This window comes from Colletotrichum gloeosporioides (assembly GCF_011800055.1).
Source record: "Colletotrichum gloeosporioides strain Lc1 chromosome Unknown consensus_54, whole genome shotgun sequence".
Classification (NCBI taxonomy): Eukaryota; Fungi; Ascomycota; class Sordariomycetes; order Glomerellales; family Glomerellaceae; genus Colletotrichum; species Colletotrichum gloeosporioides.
Genome location: NW_025544699.1, coordinates 1,586,470 through 1,604,826, shown reverse-complemented (window position 1 = coordinate 1,604,826; position 18,357 = coordinate 1,586,470). Strand labels below are relative to the sequence as shown.

The following is an 18,357-nucleotide window of genomic DNA, read 5'->3' as shown; positions in this document are numbered from 1 at the left end:
TAGACTTTTCCTGATTTCGCAATCAACATCAAGTCTTAATCAAACTCAGCTCTAGAAGTAATGGCGTTGCCAAAGGAAGCGGACGACCAATAAAAGTGAAGGAGGACCTCCTTCTGTAATGCTATTTACTCCACGCGGTGTATGCTTTTCAGCTGATGTACTATGCCGCCCGCAAACCTTTGGAATATCCGGAGATAAGCACTTGGTGACGTCCATGGTTATCGATGAGATGTCACACTGAAGAGGTGTTGCCAGGGCTTTGCTCAGCATCACGGCCTCAATCTCAGATACTCGAAAATTCACGCAGACACGAACCCCAACTACAATCTCTGGCTTGATTAATGACAAATGAAGCTCTGAAGGCTTTTTAACCTCGCCAGATCGCCATTTGCTCTAGCATTTCATATTACATGGATAGCAACAGGCGACGGGGCATTTCCATTAGAGGAATCTTCGGGCAGCCAGGTTGAGGAATCTATAAAACAAAGCCCAGACGATTGATTCTCAGAATCAGGCCAATGAACTTTGAGTCCGGGAAGCTGTTCCACGCGATATGAAGAAAGTCGAAAGCTATCTCTTTCACGAGGTTCTGGGCTCAGGGTCCCAGGGACGCGATTGAACCTCGCGCGTCACAAGATCCAGTCCAAGTCGTCGGGTATGACGGTGTTTTTCTCGCGAATACGTGACAAGCAGTCGAGATGGCGGGCGTTTATGCGATGGGGTGTGTGCCCCTGAAACTGCCCGGGGTTCTACTCGGGATCACAACCGGCTGCCTTGAGAGCCAAAGCTTTTAATTGCGCTCGAATGCAACTTCAGGGACACCCTACACTATTGCTTGAAGTAGAATAGATGATTGAGAAACACACTGTTTTATGTTATAATAACTGTCTCATATGGTGGTCCAGCTGAGCGAGTTCTGGCCGTATATAAGATCGATCAGTTATTACTGGTCAGTGGTAACTCCCAAGCCGCAGATATCATTGTTGCCACAACGTCTGTTCATGCGTCAAGTCTACGCTGACGAGCCAAAGTGTCGGGAGAAGTCCAGTTTGCCAGTCAGTTGTGTTCAGACGACAGGTGGGGACATGTGTTCCCGAATACCTCCATGATAGATCATGGATCACGCCAGCGATGGCTGACGACACCGAGACGTAATGTGCATTTACATCCCGCGCACACTCTTTCCGCTGTGATTTCATGTGTGCGAGGGCATGTTGGCTAAAGGCTTCACGACGTTCCATGGCATTCCATTGGTCTGGTTCCGTCTGTGTTAACGTCTCGAGCGAATCTCATTTTATACAACGCCCAGCCGCTCGTTCCTGGTTATTGGGCATAAATAAGACTCAGCGCTGCTTTCGAAGAACTGCAAGCACAATTCATACGGTCAGCATAGTTTTCATTGACTTTAGCACAGGCAACGGTGTGAATTTTAGGCCATCGGCAGTTGGCCTCTGACGTCGTTTTGCAGGACATGTGTTCGATGGCCAGGGACGATGGAGTCTTGTGTCTATTTTGTAAGAATAGTTAACATCCATCAGAAATGAAAGAAAGCATCAGCCTGGAATTGAGTTTGATGATAATTGAAGTGGTAGTGATTTACCTGCTATATTGTTGAAAGAGGAGGTCGCCTTCATTTAATCCTAGGAATTGAAGGCGTTAAATTTGTGCTTTGGGTGCTGCTCCAGATTCTGAGCATTCTTCAAGTCTTTCATAAGTCAACGCAATGCGGCCTTTGACGTTCAATTCATATCGAGAAGTGTATAAATCTCACGTATGGAGGCCAAATAGTTCTTACCTCACAGGCAAGATACGAGCGAAAGAACACCGAGGAGTGTGAGTTTCTAGGGTAAATCATGGGAAAATTGGAATCGTGCAGAGCCTATGAACTTGTTTCAAGTCACTGGATTCATAGAAGCCTTGCTGGGGACGAATACCAGAGAGACGAAACCAAGTCCTGATGAACCGTGGCGACAACAGCATCCTTCATAGCCGCTTTAGAATGTTTTTTTTGCGAGCCATGTCCCGAGACAATAAAGCGGATTGCTCTCGAATTAACGTCTAGCTGGTGCGGAACGATAAAGTATATAACTGATCAGAGGGCTTCTAAATCTAGACGGGAGGCAATGGAGGCTTCTGATAGATGAGGATTCAAGCAGCTTCTCTAAGGTTTAAGAATCTGTATCATCTCTGGCCAACATGAGTGATGTTTCTCAAGTGATACCACATAATCCAGAACTGTGTATGCCCGTCGACGCAGCGAATACGTCCTCAAAACCAGGGACATGGTACACTGAAATATTCCTGCGGGCCTCGGGCTGCCAAATCTCTGAGACGCTCGTAACAAACTCCATCCCTTCCCGAAACATTATTTTCTTTTCTCGATTCTGAACACCAGGGATAGGACTATTCGCTATAATTCTGGTGGATTTTCCGGTCAGTAACATTGATGAATTCAAAATTTATAGCAAAATAGGAGTTGTGGCTGTCGTGCCTCGTCCGAGTCGCAATCATGGATTGTTCACAAGGCATTTGTAGCTGAACTAGCCGCAAATGATGTACCTCATCGAATGTATCTATGGTTATTTGGCATGGCATAGCTTATGTTAGAACCTCGTGTTTGCCTTTTCTTCCTGTCCTGACCATCACGCAGGAGCTGCTAACATCTGTGTTACTTTCACCATCGTCGAAAAAGCAATTGAGAGTAACTATAAAACACGCCCCCAGGGCTCGAAGAGAGTTCGACAGAGCCAATATACGTCACCGCTGTTCTCTAGTGGTTTGAGATAGAGCCTCGCAAACAATCGATTCGGTGAGCTGAAGCATTGCGCAGTTTTGCACAACAGACAGCTTCATCAGTCGAGGACGGGGTTCTCATGTCTGATCTCATGTCTGAAGTATTCTGTCTCAATATCACCGTCAATACTCCCACGATACTATGGAGGATGAGAAACGACGCAACCGCCTATGTCTTCATGAATAATTGTCCTTATCGTCATCTACGAGTTTATTAACAACAGAGCGTTTGCTATGAACACAGAGTCTATTCAAGGCAAAAGCCATTTGAGAAAAGCCTTAGACATTTGCCAGATTAACAATGTAGAGACCACATCGGATTTAAATGTCTTTACGTCCCACTTTCAGTACCCATGACTGCACAAGATACATCATCTGCCGTCAACTCCCAGTGGCGGTGCCGTCGCGGCCGGCCAAGATGGTGAAGGCTCACAAAACATTCCATTGCTGGTTCCCTAAAATATCGATCAAGCGGCAAACAATCCGCATTTCTCACAGCGACACATTCAGACGACTCGACAGTCTTTGAAATTCCACCGCTACAATCAGTTCTACAACGAAGTATGGCTTCGACGATGACCTAATGCTTGTGGTCGAAAATACAGATTGTGAGAATGTAGCCAGGCGAGCTTGATGTCGCCTATGAAACCGAATAACACGGATTTCTCAGAAGACAGAGGTGAAAGAGAATACCTAGTTAGATCTCAGGAAGATGTTCGTCGTTCCATGGCTCCTTATTAAGTAATGTCAGGGGATCGTCGACGCCCGAAGTAGAATTGCTTGAAGGCTTCCCCATCGGTTCGAACATTGTGTTGCGCCGAGCCAAATGGATTGTAACGCTCGATTTCCTTTTATAAAGCGCTGTAACATGTCATGCTACTTCCGGGGATTGGGGAAGCAAGCTCTTATTTATAGAACCGTGGGAACTTCAACCCCTTTAGGCTTTAAGAATCCGAAGGTGTTAACTAGTTATTGTTTTACTCCTACTTGTCATCAATATATCCTCAACGACAGATACAAAGAAGCTTTCAAGCCGAGTCCTTCTAGAATAGACGAGACCTGTTAACTATAGCTCGCATCCTTACGCACTTTCAAAGTTTAAGAGTTCTTTCTGAGAGGTACTGCTTTCTATTCTGATTTGTTTACGTTCTCAAGTCTGCCTTCAGATAGTTTCTCGAACTACCTGATGTAATTCTCTGGACCAGGAATAGCGGTGCAACATCACACATTAGGTCAGTGCTGGACTATTCTTGGTCCAGATTGACTGATGTAGTCGAATATACTACCCGCAGGTATACCTCGGAAACGACCAAAGTAATGATCCATAGAAAGAACGTTATTCGAAAGATGGAGTGAGTTCCCAGCGCGTCTTGTGCGACGAAGAGCCCAGGAAACCACTGAGAACGACGCTATCAACCGACTCGAAAGGCAAGAGATTTACATTGGCCTGGAAGGTGTTCTAAAGAAGAAGTAACATTAATATACTTGAATCTTTCGTCCTTGCTCGGCTCTTGATGATGGCTGGCAGATATTCAAATACGTCCCATACTTGATGGATTTGAGTAGACTGCGCGTGGGAAGTCTCGACGCAAATGAAAACCTCAAGGGAATGTGGTAAATATTAAAGTGACACTCAAGTAGACATAAGATCCAATCAGATCTCTAGTTCCTCCGCCTCAACATCTCTCTGCCATTTACATCTAGCCACACCCAACTCCTCTCCCGTATCAATTGCCACTCCATTCGCCATCAATTACAAAGCCAACCACATCACCATAGAAAAGGCTGCCCAGGCCGCACCGCATCACTCGGAGGGTAGATGAGCGCACCTCTCACAGCATCCTCCCCGTCCTCCGCAGTAGGCGGAGGCAGCTTGCCGAGATCTTTATATTTAATCCTAAAGAACTCGCCGTGGAATTTCTTTCTGCACAACATACACCTCGGTCTGTCGTCTGTTGATGTGTTGACCGCGGCAAACTTTAGCACGTGTGTCATGGCGCATCTGAAGCACACCAGATGCAGCTTCGACCGGGGACAGACCGCGACCGCCCGTCGCAGCTCGTTGTTGTCGTCGTACTGCTCCTCACAAAGCCCGCAGGTGGGCGGGTCCTCCTTCTTCTCTTTGGCCGCGCCGTCCTCAAAATCTATCAAGTTCATGGATTCCCCGCTCGTGGACGGGTCTGTCTGCGGCTGTTGTGGCGCGGGGTGGTGGTTCCCCGTCAGCCGTTCCGCCGCCGTGGCCACCGAAATGACTCTCCTCCGAGCCGCGGCCAGTGCATCCGGCACCTTGCGTATCGCGTTCGCGTAAAACGTGTCCCTGACATGGAAAATGGCCCGAAACTCGGCAGTCGAGATGCGGCCCTCCTGGAATTCGTTCGCGTACAGCTCCCACCTCTCCTTATCGTTCGCCGGGAACATCTGCGTCATCACGCTAAACATCCTCTTGATGTCGTTGTACACCGCAACCTCCGCTGCCTTCTGCTGGTCTGTCTTGTCGGGGCGCAAGCCATGGACGTACGGGTTGATGGGGTCAAATGTTGTCCCGGCGTAGAGAAGCCACGTCTTCGCAATGCCGACCAGCTCCTCGACGACCTCATCCTTCAGCCCGTTGTCGAGCGCGATCCACGTGACGGCCTGCTTGGCTTGTTGCCCGCGCAGGCGCAGCTGGCGCTCGAACTCGCTCCATTCAGCGTCCGTCTCGATCCACAGCTGCTCCTGACGCACTTGTTCGATCTTGTCCTCCACCTCGACGTCTAGCGTCATCAAGGCGTTGTGGTAGCGCGCCTGTTCCGACGGGTACATGTCGTAGACGGCCATCTCGTCGACATTGGCCCGGGCGCCTCGGCGATCGAGGAAGAACCTCCGGGCGGCGGCTCTCTCTTCCTGGAGATACCGGCTATCCTTGTCCGTGTAGTTAGCTTCTAGGACGTCAATCATGCGGGAATGGCGTTTGAGGATGCGCTCAGCCTCGTACATCCGCATCCTGCGGCCGATGTTGGCGGACGCGGGAAGCACTTGGGTCTGACACCTGCAGTCATGCATGCGAGACGCCGTCCCCTGATCAGCGTTATCCATCCAGTGATCGTCGTCGCAACGGCAGAACATCTCGGCACGGATCTCCATCCTGACCTGCCTGAGATCATCGTCGCGCATGTTCGCTTCTGGGATCTTGCGCGCGATGGAGTGTTTGAGCAGGATGACGACTTGCTGAAAGTATTCAAATAGATCTGGGTGTACGTCGGTGTAAGGAGGTCCCCTAAGCACGGGTCCGCCGGATCTGTCCTCGTCTCCGTCATTGTGTTTGTCCTCATTTTTGGCTATCTTTAAACCAAAGGCGGAGGCCTTCTTTTCCATCATTTTTCTCTCCTGCTCTGGGTTTCTCTCGGTCAAGTCTCTGCTGAGCTGCTGCTCCTGGCGGAGCCAGGCCTGGCGAGGCAGAGCACTGGAAACGTTCAGACAGTCCGCACACATGCCCTGTACAATTTCGACGACCTTGCCTGTGGGTTGTCTGCAGTTGCCGATGAACGGGTGGGCACAGTAGACCCGAACCTGCTGCATATGGTGTTCCTCTCCAGCCCTCAACCTAACACATGCGTCAAGATCGCCAATCCTGCGGTAGAGCTTCACCTTCTTGTTGGGGAGATCGAGGATGTTGTTGTCCGGGTGCTTTTGTCTGGCCTCTCTTGACTCTTCAGTCTCGGGGCATTGGTAGAAGATATGTTTCAGGATACACATGTTTGCGGTAACCGTCGAGGGGCAAGCCTCAGAGTGGTGATAAACGGGTCAAGGGAACAAGTATTCGATGAGACTATGTCGAGGAAGTTTCGAGCCCACCTAGGAGGGGTTTTCACAGTAGGGGGAAAAAAGCAGTAAAAGCACCTCGGTCAGTGCCCAGTCCAGTAGCTTCGCAGTATACGTACCCAATTCGATGATACTATAGAGAAGAGAAGGGTGAAGAGATTGGAAAGACGACGTCAAGTGTTTGGGATGAAAGATTCCTTCGTAAAAGAAGAGCGATGAAGGCACTATTTTGAATCATCGAAAACCCACATCATGATCAACTTGATCCGTGGTAGAAGAAGACAATGTGCTTGACCCCGTTGGTGATGATGCTATTGTCCAAGTCCAGGGAGGGAACAATCGGAGAATACTGAGATTCGTTGCGTCAAAGAGCAATCGACCATTCCGAGTCCGCCTCCGGGGAATGCGATGAGAAATGAAAGAAATGCCCATTGACGGTTGATAAAGATGTACCGAAAAAGACACGGCCTTCCGTTGAGGGAGCGAGAGAGAAAGAGAGCGACTACGACATCGACTGTCGAGGCCCAACTCCTCACTTCTAAGCCAAATTACGACCCAAGAAGTGAGACCTTAGAAACCTTGAACGAGGTTGGAAGATTTCGCGACTGTCTCCTTGCAACACTGGGTCAAACCGAAAATATCCTCCTTCGATCGAACGTGATGTCAAGCTCTAAGACCCAGAGACTCGTAAGACTTTAATCAACCACTGACAACTGCTAATGAAGACAGCGCCCAGAAGAAACGCTTCGCCTACGAACCACTAGAATAGTCGGTCGTCTGGGATCTTGAGTTGCCCTCCAGCAGAACTCTCTCCCGTCGCGTCGTCATCGGAGGTCCTGAGCTCCGCGGCTCAATGAATTGCGAGCTCGATCAATCAATCGCCCGAGGCGATTGACCAGAAACGTCCCTTGACCAGCCGGCCAACCGACTCACTCATCCTTCGCAAAGGACCTCGTCCCCTGAGCTCACATTGTGCTCAAGGTTTCTTTGAAGGGCCGGATAGGCCTGCGAGGCCTTTCCACCTCTAGAAGATGGTCTTGAGCCCAAAGAACACAATGATCGACTGCTCATGGAGACATACTTGGCCTGCGAACCGCCCGAAATACTCCATGGTCTGGGCTTTAGCTTGAGTGCCCCCGGCAGAACCTCCTCCCGGATCTCTCTGTGGCCTCAACTGGCTGAATGGACGTCGTTCGGTTCGTCTGAAGAGGCAGATGGAGATGGTCTCTGAGCTCAGTAGCTCAACGAACCGCCGACTGGAACCGCCAGGATCTCGATCCATCAACTTGGACACCATTGTCCAAAGACGATCATCAACCAGCGGGCCAACCAACGAATTCATCCCTTGAGTAATTCATAATCGAACTCGTCCTCTGGTTTCTTTGAAAGACTGGATAAGTCCGCCAGGTTCCCTCTCAGCTCCTACAAGGGCTGGAGCAAAAGACGGCCTCGAGGCCAAAGAATCGAATGCGCACGCGACACCGTGACAAAAAGCCTTATATCCCTTGAGTATCTCAATATAGCTCTCGTCTTAAGTCATTGTGCTCAATGTTAGTTCAGAAACTACAACTCGTCAGCAAAGCCCATTGATAACCAAGCATCATGAAACCAAACCCCAACCCCTGAGTCCTCGTCAAAGGAAACCCCTCCTCCCTTTCTACCTTGTCCATTCATCACCAACTCATTCATCAACCCCCATCAATCAACAAAACAAATCCCCATCATCAATAGCCCGCCGTAGAAACCATCCTACCTCACCTCCCCTTCCCAGTCCCTCCAACGCCCCCGCTTGCGTGAGGCACATCGCACCGCGAGAGGGAGGTGTGGATTCCCCATCCAATCCCCCACCACCCCTGCCGCCCAATCACGAACCTACATGGAACCCGCTCCCAAGACCTGCACGAAGATGGAGCCCACGCGCAGATTTTAGGAGGCTGAGCTGAAAAAAGGCCACCACCACACTCACACGCCCGCGTCGCCCGGGAAAGAGACAGAGAAAGATCAGACCACCCTGTTCTCTTTGCTCAAAATGACGAACTCTAACCAATTCCCTCCCCACCGGAGATGAAATCGAGGGAATTAATCGCGTGCGAAGGAATCGGTTCAGATAGATACCCCCATGAGAAGCCGATGGAAATTATTATCGGTTTTGGTTTTCGTAGGCTCGCAGGGATGAACTCGCGGTTTCTCTCGGCCCCTTCGGCCCTCGGGCCGAATGCGAGGAATGGCAGGAAAAAGGCACGGCAATGGCCAATGGGTAAGACAAAAAAAAAAAAAAAAAAAAAAAGNGGGAAAGGCCAAAGGGGAAAAAAAAAAAAAAAAAAAAAAAAAAAGTCTAAAAGTGGTGAAGTTCGATAGGGGTGTTCGCGGAGTCCTCGGTCGGGCTCGGTGGAATCCCGGTGAAGCCCCCCTCCAAAGTCTACCACGTCGCCCCCCCTTCTCACGGTTATCAGGTGGCAGAAGTATCGCACGCAAGAACCCCTCGAGTTCGCAGCCATAAAACGAAAACCTACACCAAAGAAGCAAAACCATCACAACAAGAAAAAGGCGAATCGTGTCATCATTCCTAGTGTAAGTTTGGGACCTAGGCCGTCGCAGGAGAAGAAAGAAGAACAGCTCCCGACAGAGGGGGAGGCAGATAATAAATACCATAATAAAAAACAAGAGGACGCAGACGCTACGGTATCACGATGCCAATTCGTCAAACAACGAGCGTCCATGTGTGATGAAGAAGAAGAGACAGAACGTTTCCTCCACCCTCTCGTCGGACTCGTTCCGCCAAAATGCCATTTCCCATGATTCCCGTTGCATATAAAATTCCCGGCCTGCCCATCGCGAAAGGGTTAAGGAACAAAAGCAGACCGTTGACCTAATAATGGGGGGGCGAAAACAAAAGAATTCCACGACGCCCTCTCCGTCATTCCCGCAGGAGATAACTTTTATGCGATAAAACTCCATTTTTGATATCCCACGCTCCCCACCCTGACCGACCGATGCGACCTCGGCACGCTAGGTCGCATACCCGCGTTCTTCATGGTCGACAGCCTTCACGTGCCCGATGCCATCATCTTCTCCCGCAGCTCGCGACGCTTGTCTTCCAGCTTGAAGCCGTCCTGGGGGCACTCCCATCCGTTGGGGTCGACCTTTATCCTGGCGAGGCATTTCGTGCACCGCCACCAGGCCGCATTCACCTTGCGCACTTGCAGCCAGTCGTCCGTGATCTCGCCGTTCTTCTTGTTCACGTCCTCCTTGTGAACATCCGTGAGGTGGATTCGTAATCGGTCCTTACGACTGAATGGCTCGTCTTTGCGGTTGCATGCATTGTAGTCGCAGTAGTAGGCCTCGTCTGACTTCTTCCCTGATGCGCCGGCGACGCTGTTATTGCGGTTCCCTCCGCCTTTTCCGCCGGCTGCGGCCTTGGTGATAACCTTGGGGCTCGGTTTGGGCGTGCTCAGAGCAGGCGTGATTTCCTTGACGGATAAGGCGGGTGAAGGCTGAGTTTGGCTGTCGGAATGGGCCTGTTTGTAGTGCTTGTCGAGATCGAGATTCCGCTTGAAAGGCTTTGCGGTGCATTTTTCGTATAGGCAAGTGAAGGCGAAGTCCTGTGGCTTCTGAATGGGCGACATGCCCGTGTGCACTCGAGGTATTACTTGAACGAGGCCTTCCGCAACGAAGTCTGGCTGCAGCTTCCAAAAGCCACCGTTTTCGTCGGGCATATAATCATATTTGGAGCAGTCAAAATTATCGATGGATGGTTGAGAAGCTTCGGCCCTAAGGGTATGTGTGTTAGTAGAGATTGGCGCAATCGGGGTCGCAAATGGTGGCGTTTCGACAAAAACTGTCTTCATTTGTTCAAACAGGTAGGTGATGAGCTGGCTCGATAAACTCACCATTGTTGCGGCGGGTCGATAGTGGGTGGGTTGCTTTTGCTGATGGCAGCGTGCGTTCGTTTCGCGGCGGTTGGAGGGGCCATGATCGGTGTACTTGCTTCTTTGGTGTTCTAATCAGCGGTTTGTCTCTCTTCCCCAGAGCGCGAATCTGTCCTTTCCCATCCGTCCCGTATCGCCCATCTCCGTATCGCAAAGAAACCCCCCAAGGGCATATCCGCCTGGCATTCGGGGAGGAAGAAAATTGCAGAGAATGGGGAATCCAAAGTATCAATCGCATCATCAGCCAGAACGAGGAAGACGTGTACCGACCTTGAGCTTTGTTTGCGGGCATGGCGATGCGGGCGCAGTGACAGACGGACGAGTCTGAATACCGAAGTCGAATTGAGCTGGATGATATCGATTCTCTCCTGTCAAGCCAGACCAGGGTCGACTACCTGCAGGTCATGAGAACGGCGTTGAAATCAAGGGCGCAGATGAACGTTTGCGATGTGCAGGAAGGAGGAAAGAAGTGGGAGAAAGGGTCATTTCACAGCAGCCGCCGACGGAAAGCAAAGGAAAGAAATGGGATAGGACAAAAAGGTGAGTTTGCGAGAAAAACGGAAGGCCCTTTTGGCTCTCGGTTGTTTGTCGTTTCTCTGGAACCAGGAGAGATAATTATTGCTTTTCTGCCACCCAGGGCAGCAGCAAACCAACTGAGCCGACCGGCCAGTCAGCGTGAGCAAGCTTGACGGGAAAAGTAGTATGTAGCAACCGCAACGGCGGCAGCGGCAACGGGAGCAACACCAACGGACAGAGCAGAGCAGAGCAGAGCAATCGGGTCAGGCCCAGCCAGGTTCACCGTTCAGTTCAGGCTCAGGTCCGGCGGTGCCCGTACGAACGGCACATGCAGTGCTGTACTGTACTCTCGCTTGTTGGTGACTTGCGACCGATTCAATGCCTGCTGGTGCTTGATGCTGGGCTTGGTGCTTGGGACGATGGAGTGAGGCATGCAGTGAAAAGGGTACCTTTTGCATGGAGGAGAGCAGGAGGGCGAGGTATCTCAGTCCCTTAAAGTAACCGACCTTACCTTAGCTTACTTGACATGGCAGGGACCTCGCGGAAGTAAGGGTAAGGGTATCTGCGAGATGTAGCAACACCATCAGCAACAGCAGAAGCTACCATGTACGAAGCTATGCGGTCGCTTTGCAGGCGTTGGTAAGGAAGGTGAAAGTACAGAGTATTCAACCACCACAGTAGGGCATGGTACGTACACGCCCGTTCGTAGCAACACATCTGGTGAGCGTGGCGGGGTTCCATGGTGTTTGTCCAATCCCGGGGAAGGACGGCAGGCCCAGTTCGGCGTTGAGCAGGAGGGGAGTGCGGCGTGCGGCGTGCGGCGTGCGGCGTCCTGCTCGACCCGGGGGGGTAGGTGGCCAGGGGAGGGGTGTCAGGATGTCTGGGTGTGGCCCCCCAAGTGACTTGGCAAGAGTGAGGGATGAGATGTGATTGAGAGTATTTACTATGCAGTAGGTAGGAAGCAAAAAGTGGTAGCAGCAGCAGTAGCAGCAGTAGGCTGTAGCAGAATCAGCAAGCAAACCGGAGATAGCTGTGTTTGCCAGGTAGTCGTTATGCGAGCGAGGGTTGACCAATATGCGTGCGGCACCAAACGGATACACTGCTGTCCGTACATAGGCATCCGTAGTCACTGGCCCGTACGCCACGCCGTTGTTTGGTCGGCATGTCTGGGTTTGGGGGAGACGATAGACCATGAACCATGTCTCGCGTGTATGATGTGCTGTACGTGCTGAGATGAGAATAGAAAAGTTGCCCCGTTGCTGACTATCCGAATTTTGGACCGGAGGGATTGAGATCGGAGGGGATGCTGATGGAGGGAGGGGGGAGACGGCAAGGATTTTGGGGAACGGGCGTGTCCAGCCCGACGAGAGAGAGTTTGTGTGTGTGCGGCGCGGTGGACGGATTGTGAGGAATACTGTGCGAGTGTGCAGAGTAGAATAGACGACCACTGGGTCTGTTTGAAGGACCTGAGACGAGGCGAACGGCTTCGGCTTCTAGGTTGATTGTTGAGCAGCGTCGGGGGGATAAGGAGGAGCAGATGGTGATGGACAGGTGCGGGAGATGACGTTGGTTGCAATTTTGCACGGATACGGGAGGGAAGTTTCATGGATGGATTGTTCGGTTGGCGCGAGAGCAAGGGCATGGAAAGCCAAAGGCAGGGTATTCGTACGAGATGCAATGTCAGCCTTCCATTGAGAGGAAGAAACCATGCAAGTGTCTGGAAGATGGCAGGGACCGGTGCGGAAGCAAAGTAAGGCAAAGTAAGCTTGGGGCCTGCAAGAAGAGGTAAATCGTAACGCAGTTGCGTCTCTCTGTGCAGGTGCAGTATCAGCACCGAACCATTGAAGCGCTAGTCAGCCAGCTCATATGCGTGATGGAAGAAGGGAAGAAGGGTCGAGGAAGAAAGAGCTGCGAACTGGTGGTCGGTCGCGGTCAAACAGCTGTGCTCCAAACAGCTCATGTGCGTGGGTCGTCCGAATCCTGAGATCCTGAGTCAAGGAAGCTCACCCACGGGCGCCCTGACCAAGTGGGCCGTCATCGCAGCCGCGAGATGATCATTGATCAGGGCCCCAACAGCTTTGTGGAGTGGGTGGGGATATGGATATCGTTGGTCGTTGGTTCACTTTCGTTCCGAACTTTTGTGATGTTGGTGTGGTGTGGACGTTGTTGGTGTGTTCGTTCGGTTGGACATGGGATGAGATGCAGTGTCCATCCGTGGATGCATACTCATGTTGTACGGGTATGTGGTGATGGGATGGCCAGACTCAGACTCAGGCCCTGGCAGATTCGAAAAGACAAAGACGCGGCAGGACGAAACAGCATCTGACGGAGGCAAGAGAGACACAAGACAGCAGATGCAAGAAGCTTAAGGCAGGTGCGGCAATGTAGGCACGCAAGCACGGCAGGTAAGGTCTGGCAAGCGTGGTAAGGTACCTAAGCTAGGGGAAGAAGCAAGCAGGAAGGAGGCGCCGCGCCATGTGCTGTGATTGGCGAGGCAAACCGGGCAAGACTTGCATTCTGGGGGAGCATTGCATCGCGACTTTATTTCTTCTCCTGCCCGTCGTTGTTTCTGGCGCAAGTGAGGTGAGGTGAGGTGAGGTGAGGTGAGGTAAGGTGCGGTGCAGTGCTACGTTCCCGCCCAAAAATGTCCGACGGGAAGGAGACCGAAGAAGGTATTGTTGTCCATGTGCAACGCAACGCCTTCCAAGTTTCTCAGGCACGTAAGGTAGGTAGCTCCTGCTTAGTTTTGCTGGTCGATTCGATTGTGCCTGCCACACGCAACGGAAGCGACGAAGGGCAGGAGGAAGGCACGCGAGCTGGATCGTACCTGCCCAACTCGTGCGCATCAGGTTGCTCGTTTTGTAGATTCGCAGAGCAAGTGCGGAGCGTCTTGGCACGGAACTGCCCATACAAGCCGCGTCCCATTCTGTCCCCTGCCGCCCAACTTGTACGGATTCCAATATCCATCAATATCAATTTCCATCGCGGATACCATTCCAACTCAGAGTCGCATCTTGTTGGTTGGAACAGGCGATATGCGACATGCGACTTGCGCCCGTCGTCTGTTGGTTCAACACGACTCGCGGTTCCAGAACGAGAAGGCACCCGCACAGGGTGATAAGCGAACCGCATGTGAAATGTCTTCCTACCTTACCTTACCTTGCCTAGTATGGTAGGTTCTGACAGGAAGGAATACTTGATTGCGCTGCAGGATAAGTACGCATTGACATAACAACGGCATTGGGCTGAAAAAGCACTCGCGCCATCACACCCGTCATCCCTTCTTTTCCTCCCCCATTCCCAGTCTGCATTCCACCGCTCCCATTGGCGTCATGTCACGATCCGGATGCTATGCAGTAATAGGCAAGGCCCTGCTTTTGGTATGGCAGTAGCGTCACTCGGGCATCTGGGGCTGTCCCTGGGGACACTGCAACACCTCACTTGAGCTTCACAAGCGTCGTGCGTGATGTCGCTTGGGCTTCTCCTATTAGGTACCGCTGAGCCGCCATTGGCCCGCTCCGTTTGCTTCCATTCGCCTCCCGCCCTCCATCACAGACCACACCTGCTGCCGTCCGACCTCTCCCACCGCCCACCGCCTCCAGACCCCAGATCCCCGGCCCCATCACCATGAAGCTTCGGTGCTTCGGGGGACCCATCCGGCTTCTTCTAGAGATCCATATCACGCATCGCATATGCGGTGTAGAAACATTCGGCAGCCTCTCGTTGACTTGGCCGCCTCTCACTTGCCAGCACCTGCATGAGCGCCCCAGCTAGGCTGACGTCCTTGTCTTGTCCGGTCCATTCCAATGCCGTTCCGACTCATGCTTATCCTCAAAGTGCGGCACTCTCGACGGCAATGTCGACGGCAGCGACACCAAGGAGGGGAGAGAAACAGGAATAGTGCTGCGTGGGCAATGAGACGTTGGGCAGTGATAGTGATGTAAGGTGGTGGTAGTGGTGGCAGCATCGGCTAAGGTCGTAGAGAGCCAGAAAGTCAGATAAACAGCTACCTGCGACAACCTACCTACCACAAGCTCAGTACCATCGCTCACCACCAGTCACCACACCTATTGCGAAGGTGCCTGACGTACAGAAAAGTCTGCATTCGTGCAAGAGCGAGGAGGGGCGGTCAGAGCTCGTTCTCTCCCCTCCGCTTCCTTCGTTATTAACCTACCACATATCCCCTCCTTTAGCTCGTGTCCTCGTCGTCTGTACCCCCATCTTTCCTCCTTCTTTGTTTGCTGCGAGTTGGACGGGGATGTCGAGATGCCTCTTTTGACCCGGTGACTGCAGGAGGAACACGGACGTCACGTCACGGGCAACGAATAGGCCACCCGACATCTCGCTCTCACCAGCACCCCACGGGAGGTGAGAGGGAGGAAAAGTGCCTTTCTCCAAGATACCCATCTGCAGTGCCCTTATCGCTGCCCGCACCTTTGCGAAAGCTCCCTTTCATTCTCGGCTCATCCTGCTCCCACCGTCCGAACAGGCGCACTCTCCAACCCCATTCCACCAACCATTCCGACTTTGATCTTCCTCTCGGTCTCGGCCTGTCGACCGTTCAGCCCGGCGAATCTTGCCCTCCAGTCGCCGCATACCGGACGATACCTTACCTTACTGGAGCGACAGGGGGCCCCTTTCTCCAACGCCGTGCCGTTTTAGCGCAAATCAATCAGCACCCCTGAGCTGTTGACGAGATTACGGATCCAGCAAAGCATCCGGGAATTAAAAAAAGAAAACGCGGAAAAAAGTTCGGTCACTGGCTTCCGAAGCATCCAACGCAACGCACACGACCAGCATCACGACGACACTGTCATCGGCTTCATCGACCTAACCAGTCACCGCCTCCACAAGGTAAGCTATCCTGTCCCGTATTGTCGCTGCCTGCACAAGGTGCATCTCCAGTCTGCGGCCCAAGCCCCGGGTTACGTACGTGCTCTGTCGCCCGCGTCCAAAAAAAAAAAAGCTAATTCCCTGGCGGAATGGAGCTGAAAAGACACATGGCCTAAACCCATCCAATTGTTTCAAAGCCTCCATTTCTTCCACTTTGACCGACCCTGCACAACCCGCTAACCTGCACCCTTTCAAATAGACCACTGTCTTTTCTTGCGAACTCCTTTGCGACCGTCATCTCGACACTTCTCTCCCGACTTCCCATCCATCTCCACGCGTACCCCTAACCGACCAACACCGACACAATGGCTCGCATTCAGATCCCCATCGACGCCCTGACGTCCCGCCTGAACATCCAGGACCGCTTCAACAGCATGCGCTCCGGCGGCTTGACCGCCAGGTTCGCCAACCTGCGCCCCGTCGGCGAGTTCTTCGACATGAAGCGCCTCTCCAAGCCTGGCAACTTTGGCGAGGTCCAGTCGCGATGGAACTACAACCTCTCCTACTTCTCCAGCAACTACAGCGTCGTCTTCCTCATGCTCAGCATCTACGCGCTGCTCACCAACTGGCTGTTGCTGTTCGACATCATCTTCGTCGTTGCAGGCATGTTCCTCATCGGCAAGCTTGACGGCCGTGATCTCGAGATCGGTACCTTCCGCGCCTCCACCTCCCAGCTGTGGACCGGTCTCCTCGTCATCGCCATTCCCGTTGGCCTGTTCGCGTCACCCTTCTCGACGCTGCTCTGGCTCATCGGCGCTTCTGGCGTGGTCATTCTCGGCCACGCTGCTTTTATGGACAAGCCCATCGATGAGGCTTTTTCCGGGGAGGCGGTCTAGACGGTCGGCCGCGAGCTCCCAAATTTGCGCCCCAATGGGGAAGACCATCGAGGCGCGGGCGGAGGAATCAGGGAGCAGCGCAACGGGGGCATTGGGATAGTGGAGAGAGAGTCGAGGAGCTAGACACGGACGAGAACGACTCGGATATACAAGGCGTTGGTTTGGTTTCGAGGGGCAAGCGGATCGCCAGCGACTCGCTTCGGTTTACGGGTACAGACTTGGGTGACAGGACGGGCACATCGCGGAGGGGCTACGAGTATCAGTCAGAGGACGAAGACGACAGCAGCGAGGACGACAGCGAAGAAGACGACGACTCTTCTGAAGACGAGTTCGAGATCGATTGGGATCAGCTTTCGCCTATGGAGCGGGAGGAGGCATTGGTACAGACAGCACTGGCTCGCATCCGCCGTGCCCAGGAAAAGGGCAGAGCAGATGTGAAGCTCAACAAGGATGAGATGGCTGCGCTTGAGCGACACAAGAAACGCATGGCAAAGGAAGCGCGCAAGCAAGAGCGCAAACGGCGCAAGGAGAAGGAGCAACGCTACTCCATCCCGCTGTCACAATTGCAGGCACCGATTAGAAGACGGTCTCCGACTGCGGACGATGACTTGCCGCTCCACCCGTCTCCTGGCACCTTCGACGCGGTTCAGAACCGAGGCGCAATGCCTCCCGTGGGCTACTTTCCTCCCCCGAACGCTTCTCGCACACGCCATCGCTCATCAACTTCTTCCTCCCAGCGACCTCCGTCGGGCGGCGAAAGAGGTTCATCGCCATTCCAATACGCGTACGTCGGTTCGCGTCAGGCTTCGGACAACATGTCGCCGGCTTCGTCTACGTCTTCAAAGTCAAAGTCGAAGGCAGCGGTCGATCCTTTCCAGTTTCAGACGGAGGGCTCCGGCGCCCAGGGCATTGTAGCCCGGCGTAACGTGTCGGGCTCAACAGACGGCAGGCGGACTCCTGCGGTTCCAGCTACCTCGCGCGTGACCAGGTCGCGGGCTCCACCTCCGGAGTCGGCATCATCCAGCGACAGCAGCAGCGAGGAAAGCACGGAGGAGAGCACCAGCGACGGTACTGGGAATGGCGCGCAGATTGTTGAGCCTGCGCCGCCACCGCCGCAGACAAGACGCGGTCGGAGGGAGGCCATCGTTGTTGAAGAGGCTGCGTCTCGCGAACCAGCGCGTGAATCATCGCGGGGCAAGAAGTCGTCCAATCCGTCGCCATCCAAGAGGAAGCCCGTCGCGAGTAGGAAAAAGAAGAAATAAGTGTCGTCCGGCGTTGTCTCGTATGCATAATAGAGCCTTATTTCCTAATGAATCCGTCTCAATCACACATTCTTTCCAAGTGATGTCTAAGGTCATAATTCGTCTCTTGATCTATACTAAAAACGTATGCATCATGCATCTATATGTAAAATGCGCCCGCCAGGTCGACCCCAGAAGCATGGGACGAACCAGAATGTTAACCTTGCCCCAAACGCCCAAAATCGATATATGGATATAACCTTCCCAAGCAACATCAAAAAACAATCTGCCCTTCGTCCCAGAACCTTTCATAAACCCATCATCACCAGACCCCTCTTTTCCGAGTGT

At 52.7% G+C, this 18,357-nt stretch overlaps 3 protein-coding genes across 3 annotated transcripts; 1 reads left to right on the top strand and 2 right to left on the bottom strand.

Annotated features, from left to right (window-relative positions):
• Positions 1–4,563: 4,563 nt before the first annotated feature.
• GCG54_00004938 (uncharacterized protein) lies at positions 4,564–6,528 on the bottom strand (the record flags this gene model as incomplete). Its single annotated transcript, XM_045404975.1, has 1 exon — positions 4,564–6,528. The coding sequence occupies one exon, from the start codon at positions 6,526–6,528 to the stop codon at positions 4,564–4,566; it is 1,965 nt and encodes a 654-aa protein (XP_045262918.1).
• A 3,113-nt stretch (positions 6,529–9,641) lies between these two features.
• GCG54_00004937 (uncharacterized protein) lies at positions 9,642–10,567 on the bottom strand (the record flags this gene model as incomplete). Its single annotated transcript, XM_045404974.1, has 2 exons — positions 9,642–10,365; positions 10,485–10,567. 2 exons carry the CDS (start codon positions 10,565–10,567, stop codon positions 9,642–9,644), a joined length of 807 nt encoding a protein of 268 aa, XP_045262917.1.
• Positions 10,568–16,237: 5,670 nt separating this feature from the next.
• Positions 16,238–18,030, top strand: GCG54_00004936 (Prenylated Rab acceptor 1; the record flags this gene model as incomplete). Its single annotated transcript, XM_045404973.1, has 2 exons — positions 16,238–16,762; positions 16,876–18,030. The coding sequence occupies 2 exons, from the start codon at positions 16,238–16,240 to the stop codon at positions 18,028–18,030; spliced, it is 1,680 nt and encodes a 559-aa protein (XP_045262916.1).
• Positions 18,031–18,357: the final 327 nt, after the last annotated feature.